Source organism: Elephantulus edwardii, unplaced genomic scaffold, assembly GCF_000299155.1.
Source record: "Elephantulus edwardii isolate Elephantulus edwardi_28Jun2011 unplaced genomic scaffold, EleEdw1.0 scaffold00038, whole genome shotgun sequence".
NCBI lineage: Eukaryota > Metazoa > Chordata > Mammalia > Macroscelidea > Macroscelididae > Elephantulus > Elephantulus edwardii.
In genome coordinates, this window is record NW_006399788.1 from 11,599,538 (window position 1) to 11,611,365 (window position 11,828).

The following is an 11,828-nucleotide window of genomic DNA, read 5'->3' on the forward strand; positions in this document are numbered from 1 at the left end:
GTGCCAGGAACTTTGAAAAGGAGAAACTTACCTACTAAGAAAACACCAAACATGCCATTGATATCTGTTATTAATAAATGGTGATGTGAAAAGAAAGACTAAGGACTAGTAGTCAGATATTGCAGGCTGCGTGATGGAAATTTTTTTTAATCAATTATCTATTCATTGCAAATACCTTTTTACCTTTTTAGAAATCCACACACAAATGGCAACTATACACATGGACCTCTCCTGATGGACTACACAGGAATCAGATTGACTCAGTCTGTGGAAAGAATCACTGGAGAAGCTCAATATGAGCAGTCAAAACCAGGACAGGTGCTGACTGAGGGGAAAACCAATTACTCATGTGCAAGTTAAAATTGAAGCTGAAGAAAATTAGAAGAAGTTCATAAGAAGCAAAATAAGGCCATAAGCATAACTTAATTTAAAAAAATATCTCAAGATCAAGTTTCAGGTATTGAACACTAATTATCAGATAAGCTGTGGGATGATATGAATGATATCATCATGAAAAAAGCAAGAAGTCATTACAAAGAAGAGGCACTGAAAATTGTACTATAAAGTTGAGAAGCACAACAAAGGGACGGAATGACCAAGTAAGAGATGAATACCCATCAACAAATGGATAGAAAAACTAACTATGGTACATTCACACAATGGAATATTACACACTAAAAATCAATGAACTTGTAAAACATTACACAGCATGAGGGAGCTTTGAGGACACTATGTTAAGTAAAATAGTCAGAAAGGACAAATACTGCATAAAACCACTGTCACATAATAGGCCAGACATGGGGGTTTGGGGAGAAAATGGGAAAAGAGTGGATAGATAATGAACAGTACAATAGAACAGATGAGGGCAAGAACTGTCTAAAAATTATATACAATTAGGCATGATATGTATGGCAACAATCTGGAACAAGGAGTGTGTTGTGGACTGGGGTGGGGGAGGGGAGGGAGAAAATGTGCAACAATGAATAAACACACATCACCAGGGTGAAAAGATGAACAAATTTCAAAAAATATTTCAAGAAGACAAACTTACAATGAAATATGCAAAAAGTTAAAAGTCAAAAAGAAAGAGTCCACCTGGCATTTCTCAAGTTGAAAGAACAGAAAAACAAATTTAAGGCTCAAGTTGCAATACTGAAGAATGCTATAGGCAAAATCTGGAATGATCCAGGAAACATCAAAAGAAGACTTTGTGAAGACATAAAGTCACTGCACCAAAAAGAATTCATTGACATGAAACCACTTGAGGAAGTAGCATAATGGTAAGGATGGGAGAAGTTTAGGATGCACTAAAAGCATTGGAAAGAATAAGAACCCAAGAATGAATAGGGTGCCAGATAACATGTTTCAATAAACAGATGAAGTCCTAGACGTGCTCACTAGTCTTTGTCAAGAAATTCAAAAGATAGCTATGTGGCCAATTGACTGGAAGAGACTAATATTTGGTCCCACTCCCAAAGAAAGGTAGATCCAGCAGAATGTGGAAATTATCAGACAATATCACTAATACTACATTCAAGTAAAATCTGGCTGAAGATCATAAAAAAAAAAAGTAGAACAGTGCATTAACATAACTGCCCGTAATTCAAGGTGCATTTAGAAGAGACCGTGGCACCAGTGACATCATTACATCATTGCTGATATCAGATGGATCTTAGCTAAAAGCAGAGAATACTAGGAGGATGTACATCAGTGTTTTATTGACTATCAAAGGTATTTCACAGCGTGGGTCACAAATTATGGAAGAATGGGAATCCCAGAACACTTAATTGTGCTCATGTGAAACTTATACCTTGACCCAGGAGCTGTTGCCAACTGAGCTAGTGTTTCAAACCAAGAAAGGTGTGCATCAGGGCTATACCATTTCTCCACACCCATTCAGTCTGTATGTTCAGCAAAGCATTAAAGGAGATGGGCTTTGTGAAGAGGCATGTAGCCTTGGGACTGGAGAAAGTCTCATCAACGACATATATTATGCAGATGACACATCCTTGCTTACAGAAATTGGGGGAGGGGGAGTAAATGAAACACTTTCTGCAGGAAAACATCTCAACATCAAGAAAATAAAAATCTTTACCACTGGGCCAATAGGGAACATCATGATAGATGGAGAAAAAAGGTGAAATTATCAATTACTTCATCTTGCTTGGATCCACAATCAACATCCTTGGTACCAGTAGTCAAGAAATAAAAATATGTGTTACACTGGGAAAATATGCTGTCCAAGGTATTAAGGAGCAACAATGTCATTTTTAAGACTTAAAAATTTTTATTGGTCATTTCAGTTGCTTCCTATCTGAAAGATGGATGACAACTAAAGATGACAGAAGAAGAATCGATGCCTTTAAGTTGTCATATTGGAGAAGAGTACAGAATATCCCCTGGACTGCCAAAAGAACAAATAAATACGTTCTGAAGGACTAGAGTGCTCATTGGTAAAATTTATCTCACATACTTCAGGCATGGTGTCAGGAGGGGCCACCCTATGAACTTCATTCTGAGAGAGGGGAAGGGTCAGGGAAAGACAAGAGGAACCTCAATAACCTCGGTTGACACAGTGACTGTTAAAATGGGCTCAGATATATCAGAGATGGTGAGGATGGCCAAGGAGAAGGCAAAATTGAGATCTGTTGCTCATACAGTCGCTATGATGTGTGGTTGATTCGATAGCACCTAACCACATCATCTAGGAAGAAGTGCTGACAGGGCGCTCCTTTGAAGCATGAAGCAAGGATGGCATGCCTTCGTGTCACCACTTAGGGTATGTCATCGGGAGGGCCAGTCCCTGGAGAAAACCATCATGTTCTGTCAAGCAGAGGGTGAGCAAAAAAGAGAATCCTTAACAAGATGGATTGACTCAGTGGCTGCAACAGCCGTCTCATGCCAGCAGCACAGCAGAGAATGTAAGGGAGCTTTGGGTCATACAGCCCTTCCTTCCGTTGTATACAGTGTTGCTGTGAGTTGGAAACAACTCATCAGCCCCTAACACCACCAAGAGTCTACTCCTCTCACCTGCTCATACGCAGTGCAATGCAAAAGCACTGAAGGTGGGACCAGAAGGTGCGGAGTTTATTACATGCTCAGGGCCTAGTTTCCGTAGTTAAAGTGGAGGATATGTCAGGTGAGATTGGAAGAGCATGGATAGTTAATAAACCCTGCATTAAATCGGATGAAGGGAAGAACTGTCTGAAAGGAATATGAGATTAGGCTTTATGTATATGACAACAATCTGGAAGAAGGGGTGCATTGTGGGGACAGCTGATGGGAAAAGAGATGGGGGAAGAAAATACGCAGTGATGGAAAAAAATAAAATATTAAAAAAAGTGGAGGATATGAGGATTTGGAAAGACAGGGTAATGGTGAGCATATTTCAATGGTGATCAATTTTCTAAAATATAATGAATCAGAGTGATTGTATGAAACACTATGTGAATGAAAGAGAGTGAGAAATACAATGTATATGAATTTTATATGCAAACCAAAACAGGATAACTTTTAAAAATAAAAAAGTGGAAGATATAATATCTACTTTCCAGGATTGTTATGAACATTAATCAGAAGACACACACATCTAGTATAATGCTTAACACTAATCTTTATAGAAAGTAAATGGTGCCATTCTCTCTGGCCAAAAGCTGTCTGGCCAGAGAATGTGGGGTCACATGAACCTGTCTTCCACTGTCTCCCTGCCATGCCATTTGGTAAGGGAAATAAGATCAGTCAGGTAAAAACTGTTAATTCTAGACTTTGGTTCCAAACCTCCATGTATACCACTGTTCTGGTGAACATGCGTAGTCAGTCCATGGCTAGGAGCAGTAGTAGACCAGGACTCCTGAGAGGACTCAATTCTTTTTGGCTTTTCTCAAGCCCCAGTTGATTTTCTAATGGATTGCAGACAATCTGGGAAAAGAACTTCTTTCTAAGTGGGGGAAAGCCTTGACCCCATTTTATTTATGTAGAAACATAAGTAAATGATACTATTTTAATCCCATAAGAAACTGGCTTTGACCAATGTATCGCTGTTTTCTCCATTATGGATGCAAGGTAGAAGTGGAGACCCACTAGGTTCGGTTGACACATCTCATCCCCCTTGCCATCCATTTCCTGTAAAAACACTTGTAAGCCTTTTTTTGTGGGTTTACAGTATCCACATCAGAATTCAGAAACAGACTGAGCATCATATGACTTTGTTCACAACATGACACTTTATTAGGAAACCTGTGCACTGGGAGTGAGAACTGAAATTCTCACAATTTACAGACAGTAAATAGGTTACAAGTTATCGTGTAAGAATTAGGATTAAATCTTGCCAATCTTGTCTCAATGTGTTTAAATCTTCTTCCCAGTTTCCTCTTCAAGTAGACTTTCCTGGAAAAGATTTTGAATACCCAGTTTCCTCTTCAATTAGACTTTCCTGGAAAAGATTTTGAATAACAGCTGCGTCAAGGGCGATTTAACTAGTGATTTTTCATTACATTTTCACTCTTAAAGTATCTATATAAGATGCAAAGATCTGCTTGGTTTAGGCATCAGAAAATTCTAGAGAGATGACAGTTTAATTTCCATTGTTTTATGAAGATAAACTCTGTTAGCAGTTGGAGTAGAGAAGGTAGGAAAGGAGTGGTTAATTGTGGTCAAAAATCATAACTGACTCACAGCTGACTCTCCACTGAGCTTGCTTTCAGAGGCTGTAAATGTCATGAGAAACTATTGTTCTCCCTCCTCCTGAGGAGTAGCTAGTGGATTTGAACCTCTGCCTTTGGGTTGGCAGTGCAATTCCTTACTCACTAGACCACGAGGGCTTCCAAGGTAGGAAGAGGCTCTGCTTAATTAGTTTACTATATTAACCCAGCCTTTGCTTCAATTTTGTCCTTAAATATCATGCTTGAGAAGTTCACTGCTTGCCATTATTTCGGTCATACAATGAATGAGGATTAGAGAAGGAAAGAAAAGAAATATGTCTGTTCACTTTTTATTTGTTCTGGGAATATGAGAGTTGAAGTCATTGGTGAGAGCAAACATTGTAACATATCTTTATATATGGTTTATTCAGTATTGTTATTTTCCATTTTCATTGGTCAATTCTAATTTTTGGAAGCTATTTGGAGACAGTGATATTGCTGTCAGAGAACTAAGAATCAAACCTGTGGCTCTGAATGATCATCTACTTTGGACTTAATTCCCAAAGGCTTCTTAGAAGTGGCGTCACACCACAAACAGCTGAACAATTGAGTGGAGGGATATAGATTGCTATACATCGCAGGCGACTCAACGGCACATGGCATAACATACTATGACAGGTTTGGAAGCAGGAGTGGCATCCACTTCCTAAACAACATGCCTCCGGAAACTCTATGAACTTTGATAAATGTCAATAGTTGTAGAGGGGCTTCAGGTCTTTTGTTCATAGGGTCGCCATGAGTAGTGTTCAACTTGAAGGCAATCAACAACAATGACATAGAAGAAGTGTTTGATTTGCACAGACATGAAAAACTGACAAATAGTAGTAGTAGGAAGAAATCTGTCAGCCATTCCAAAGATTAGAGCGGAAATTAGCAGATAAAGGTTACAGAAAGAGATTTGATGAAGGGAGGGAGGGTGGTTAAGAGCTGTTGGGAATACCAGTGTTGTTTAACCATAGAATCACAGGAGTTAGGCGGGTGGGTACTACAGTGGATGGGAGGAGGCCATCCCAAGTGGAACCTCAGGGTCTTCTTTCCATCTCTGGGAATGTATATTATTATTATCATCATCATCATGGAGACTCACCAGAGCTCCCTTCAGGTCGCTGAGGGGAGAACGCAGCTGGCGAATGGTGCATTCAAAGCGCTGTGGCTCTTTCAGTTGATCAGCTTCTTTGGCTATCTGAAGAAAAAGAATGTGATTCTTAGAAATAAAGAAATGAAATAGTATTTTCCAAAGAGGTTAAATGAGAAACACCACTTCTTCCCCTCAATTTCTGCACGGAGGGGAAGGAACTGTAAATGGCCCAAAGAAAGTGAGGTCAAGGGTGCTGTGTGACTAGGTGGTGTCCCTCTGGTCTGGGAAAGGTGTGAGACACAGGGAACTTCAAGGATGCAGGTCCACAGTCATTTTCAGATGAATGTGGAATTCTGCTCATAGTGGAGACAGTAAACAATAATAATCTTTTCCTCTATAGATGATGACAAAGTAGTACCCTGGGCATCATGAGAGGTGGTATCACTGTGATTAAAATGGCTCAGCTGTTAACCAAAACATTGGTTTCAACCACACCAGCAGCCAGTGGGAGAGAGATCTGCAGCTTTAGAAACGCAGCGGGGCAGTTCTGCTCTGCCTCGCAGAGTCGAAATCAACTCACTGTAGAGGAGCTGTTGTTGTTTCTAATGAGGAGCCTTGGTGGCACAGTGTTTAGGCACTTGGCAGATAAAGATGTGGGCTTCTCCTTGAATAAAGGTCGCAGCCTCGGGAACTATGTGGGCACCTCTATACTGCTGGGAATCAGAGTTGACTCCGCTAGTACAGGTTTGTTGTTGTATCTTAGGTTTTAGTTATTAATAGAGTTTCTTTTAATTTTTACAAAATATTTTCCATTTAAATGGAAGCTACTTCATATGATCTGTAAAAATATTTCTGGTTCTAGCACATCTTTATTTAGTACTGTATTATATTTTTTTTCCTCCAAAAAAAAAAAAAAAGATCATGAGGATGAAATTGTTTCAGTTCCTCTAGCTATTTTTTTTTTATTTTTAAAATTTTACATACAAAGTTCATAAGGTTCATATACATTGTTTTTCACACGTGCTCTTTCTCACCCTCAAGTCCATCTGGACTCATGGTGACCCTCTGTTGGGAAACCCAAGACTGTAAATATTTCTTTTTTCTCATTGCTGTGGAGTTTAATCCAACTCACAAGAATTGTTTAGAGTAGGACTGCTGAAAGAGGTTATAATTCATTCCCATTATATTTCATATGATATATATACATTGTGGATTTTTTCTTTTTTTAATACAATTTTTTATTTTAATTGTGATTTTGATGAACATTTACAGAAAAGTTAGATTTTCATTCATTCATTGTTGCACATTTTACCCCCCCTTTCCTTTCACCCTCCCCCAGTTCACTTTTATTAAAAAAAAAATTCATTCACTGTTGCACAATTACTTCCCCTGACCCACATCAGTCTTCTTTGCAATGTACCCCTTATCCTGGCCTGTTCTACATATAATGCCTAATCATATATTCCTTTTTTTAACAGTTCTTTCCTTCATCTTTTCCAATTTAAAGTTCATTATCTATCTACTCTTATCCTATTCTCCTCCCAACCCCCCATATACATTGTGGTTTTTTTTGGTGGTTTTTTAAAATTATTATTAATTTCAATGAACATCTACAGAGATTTTGGAATTCCATTCATTCATTGTTGCACTTTTCTCCCCACCCACCCCACCGCCACCCCCAGTTCGCTCCTCTCCTTGAAAAGCAAAAGCAAAACTCTTTCATTGTTACATAATCCCCTCCCCGCACACCCCCACCCCCACCTCCACCCCAAGTATACTCCACTCTGCAACCCTCATTCCGAACTCTTATGATAATCATAATGCCCTAAAATATATTACTTTTAAACTATTCTCTCCCTCATACATTGTGTTTTATAAAATTAGTCACCATTTGATCTATGCCTACTATTACCAGTCTTCTCAGGTCCCCACTGGATCTTTCCTAAATCCATAGCATTTTTAAGGCTGGATATTTTCCTTAAAAAGCTGCTCACAAGGCCTTTTGCCACTGCTTCTCAGCTGGATTCGACTCGCCACCCTTTCCTATAGCACTCAGTGCTTACCCATTTACACCACCTAGGGACTCTTGTGCTGGGATCATAATCTAATCCATAAAAAGTAAAACCCTGCTTGTTTCCCACTATACTTTGTCTTCTTGAAATTAAAATCTCCTGTCATGATCTTCAAAGTCTTTACTTAAATGTTCTTAATTTCGTTAAGAAAAAGATACTGCCTGCACTTTTAGTAAGCATGTTTATTTTAAAATGATAAAGATGTACTACGAGCCCGGTATCACAGACATTTTTAAGATAAGAATCAAGAAGTGTAAGCAGGAGTGACATTTTCTTTCCAAACCCAATGACTCCTCTGCTTCTCATCTGTATATTCTTTATAGTCATTGCGAGGCACGCTGTCCTCCTCTTGTTACTATAACCCGTTGGAATTTATTCCCGCTCTTTGTTTCACTAGATTCTTTCTGAACTGAGGGGCTGTTGTTAATTGGGTGTCACCAGGTCAGCTGCAACTCACAGCAAAGTGATCCTATGAAGAGGGCTGAACCGTCCCAATCCCAACGTCGATGCTAGCTAAAGATTGTGAATATTTAGCCTGTTTAAACAAATTGAATTTAGTATCTCAGGTTTATTTTAGAGCTGATAGCAGCTTACCTCTTGGAAGGAATCAATCACGTTTTCAGCGTTTCTCTTTCCCCCAGGGCGCAGGCCGTAGGACCAGTGTTGGCCTGCGGATCCCATCACACATAATGTCAGCAGGGTGAGTCCAGCTAGCAGCTTGATGATCGGCTCCATTCTAAGGAACATCATCAGCACGCAATCAAAATAGACCCAGACTTGGATGAGTCAAAAGCCAAAGACCCTTGAAGAGAAAGTAACACCCCCCCCACACACACAATGTGTGTTTTCCTAGCCCTGCAGGTGCTGGAATCATTCCAGTTTTCAGATAAGGTCTATGAAACACAGAGACAGTCACTTGCATGTGTTGAATTCCCTAGCTATTTTAGAAACAAACCCAGGATTTAAAATTCATGCATTTCAGTATTACTGGCACTTCTAGGTGTGTGTTTATTGTTGTTATGTTCTGCCGATTTAGAGCTGACCCATAGCTGACTCTCCAGCGAGTTCTCAGAGACAGTAAATCACACAGGATGAAATTATTTATCTTTCTCCCACAGAGAAACTGGTGGATTCAAACTGTTTACCTTTGGGATTGCCGCACAGTTTCTTACCACCAGGCCACCAGAGCTCCTTAGATGTGTTTAGTCAATACCAAAAAAAATCTGGCTTGAAACAAAAATAGTTTGACTTTCACTGACAATTCTTCAATGTTTTACAAAATTTTGTATGTTAAATTCTTGTTACCAAACAGAAATAGAATGAGAGTGCAATCAGTCAGCAAAGGAGAGAAAGTATCTCATGCTTAAAGTATCTTCTAAATATTTAGGCTATTTTCCTCCCCCAGGGGTTGAGGGATGAAGTGTTTCAATTAACCTCTTTGGAATGTAGAATTTATTTAAAGACAGTGTAAAACAAAGAGACTTTAGAAAATGTATATTCTGAAAAGAAAAAATAAATTAAAAACTAACGTCTTCCAAATCATACTCAGTGATTCATCCCTTATCAAGTTCACCTTTTTGCCTTAACATTTCCCCTTCTGTGTGTTGGTTTTCAACTGTATCATTCCTGAGTGAGCCATCTGCTTTGAAAAGTGGCTCCTGCTAGGAATCTCTGGCTAATATAAAGTTACTTGACATTAAATGGCTACACGGCAGTGCTAATTACATTCTGCTGAATGTCTGTCCTCCAGTCTTCCAAGCACTACTGCTGACTGGACCATCTGTGAGCGCGAGAGAAGATTCAGCCCTGTTCAAAGCATGAAGTCCCAGACCAGATGCCTCCCTGGCCAAGAGGCCTCTAATTATCTAATGAAATGTGGGATTCCCACAAAGAATCTTCAAATTCATTTTCGTTTGATGGGGGGAAGCTAAAGACAAAAAAAAATCAAATATTGGTCAGTGAGAGGTTGTAGTTCCCCAAAGGCTGGCTCTCTGTGGCTAGTGGTGACAAGGACGTAGAAGGACAAGGTTGCTTTATATACCATCACACCTGGATTTAGCCCTTGGGGCGAAAAAAAAATGTGCCATAGAAATCAAAGGGCATGCAATAAAAAAAGGAAAAAGAAAACAGGAGAAAGTGCTAGAAATACAAAGCGTTTTACCTGTTTGCAGATAAAGGGCCAAAAGAATCCCCTGCTTCCTTTGGGTGTATCTGGTATTTTACATTCATTCCCCTCCATTCCTTTTTATAGGAAACTCTCTAGGATATTGCCGTTTTTCCTGCTGGTAAATCATATTGTACATGGACTATGGCTTTTTCGAATAGTAATTTTTTAAATCCTCACATAAAACCCTTTAATGGTGCCTGTAATTGGAACATTCCCTGGTGTATCTGTTAAATTCACTTAAGCCTAGCCATTAAAACTTCAGCTAAGACTTTTATAGCTGATGCTACAATTCAAAGAGATTAAAATTTAGCTAGTTTGGCTTCCCTTGAGGAAATTAGGAGACCTATCAAGAGTTTAAGGAAAATAGATGTCTTAGATTAAGTGAGATTAAATGCACACATACAAACTTTCATCTGGGAGGCCACGTAATGCCTGGAGAAAGATGTTGACTTGGGATACCTAAGAGCTGGCCCCAGCTTAGATTTTTCAATTATGAAAAGATGCTTTGACTGGGTGATTATAGATTTGTTTCCAATTTTTAAAATATGATTTATCAATAATTATGGGCAATGTGGCCTAGTGGCAAAAGCTTCATGCCCAGCAAAAGGCACAGGGTTTGAATCCACCAGTTGCCCCGCAGGAGATAGATGAGCAAACTCCCATGTAGTTTAATTTACGGCCTCTGAAAACACACTGGAAGTTTCAATTATGAGTCAGTTCCCACTCGATGGTACAGAACAACAACATCAACCAATGCCCCTTGGTGGGGACTTGCATGTTGCTGTGGTGCTAAACAGGCTTTAATGGAGCTCACAGCCTCGCAGACAAGAAGAAAGGCCTGATGTCTTACTTCTAAAAATGAGTTTGCCACCAATCATGGAAATGATCTGGTAAAACTGAAACATACACAGTTCAAATCCACCAGCTGGAAGAAAGATTAGGAATCTCCTCCCACGTGATTTACTACCTCGGAAAACCTGCTGGAGGGTCAGCTACAGGTTGGTTCCATCTTGACAGTACTCAGCAACAAGAAGTTTTATATTTTGCTTCTTTTGTGTCCTCATTCATGGGGACCCTGCTGAAAGACTGCGGACAACAACCAAGCCTGTGTTGATGTGAACATGATGTCAACATGGTGGTGTTGAATAGGTTCCAATTAAATGCCTGAAGCACGTCAAAATGAGACCCCACTGCCTAATCCTGTGATTGCAGCCTGTGTGTCAGCCAAACTCACATGGGATTCAAAATAGTATGAGGTTTGAAAACTTCTTAATTGGCTATTCAGTTTTCCCTCCTTGACTTCTCTTGACTCTCCTGTGTTGTTGTGACTGAGTTGTCTCCAAGTCACAGCAACCCTGTGTACAATGAAGGAGACCAGGCCTGCACACTCCTCACATCCACCACCGTGCTCGACTGGACCTGTTGTTACAGCTACTGTGTCTGCCTATCTTGTTGAGTCTGCCTCTTCTTCACTGAGCCCCCACTTTGGACATGATCCCTCCTGAGAACATGCCCATAGCAAAAGAACAAAAAGGAGAGGACCCTAACTTCCAAAAATTAATAGACTACTTAAGAGTGGTGTACCCAAAAGGTCAGAGGTTAGAATCCGCCCAGTAGCACCCGAGGAGACAAGCCTGGCAATCTGCTTTTAAAAGGAAGACCCCCAAGGATGCCCATTATCTCCTCTCTTATTCAATATTGTATTGGAAGTCTTAGCGATAGCAGTAAGGCAAGAGAAAGACATTAGAGGTATACAAATTGGCAAAGAGGAAGTAAAATTATCCCTCTATGCAGATGACATGATAGTATAC

At 39.7% G+C, this 11,828-nt stretch overlaps 1 protein-coding gene across 1 annotated transcript; it reads right to left on the minus strand.

Annotated features, from left to right (window-relative positions):
• Positions 1-4,372: 4,372 nt before the first annotated feature.
• On the minus strand, positions 4,373-8,597 carry GNRH1 (gonadotropin-releasing hormone 1 (luteinizing-releasing hormone)). Its single transcript, XM_006884917.1, has 3 exons — positions 8,445-8,597; positions 5,788-5,883; positions 4,373-4,432 (listed from the first exon to the last, which is right to left on the minus strand). The coding sequence occupies exons 1-3, from the start codon at positions 8,595-8,597 to the stop codon at positions 4,373-4,375; spliced, it is 309 nt and encodes a 102-aa protein (XP_006884979.1).
• Positions 8,598-11,828: the final 3,231 nt, after the last annotated feature.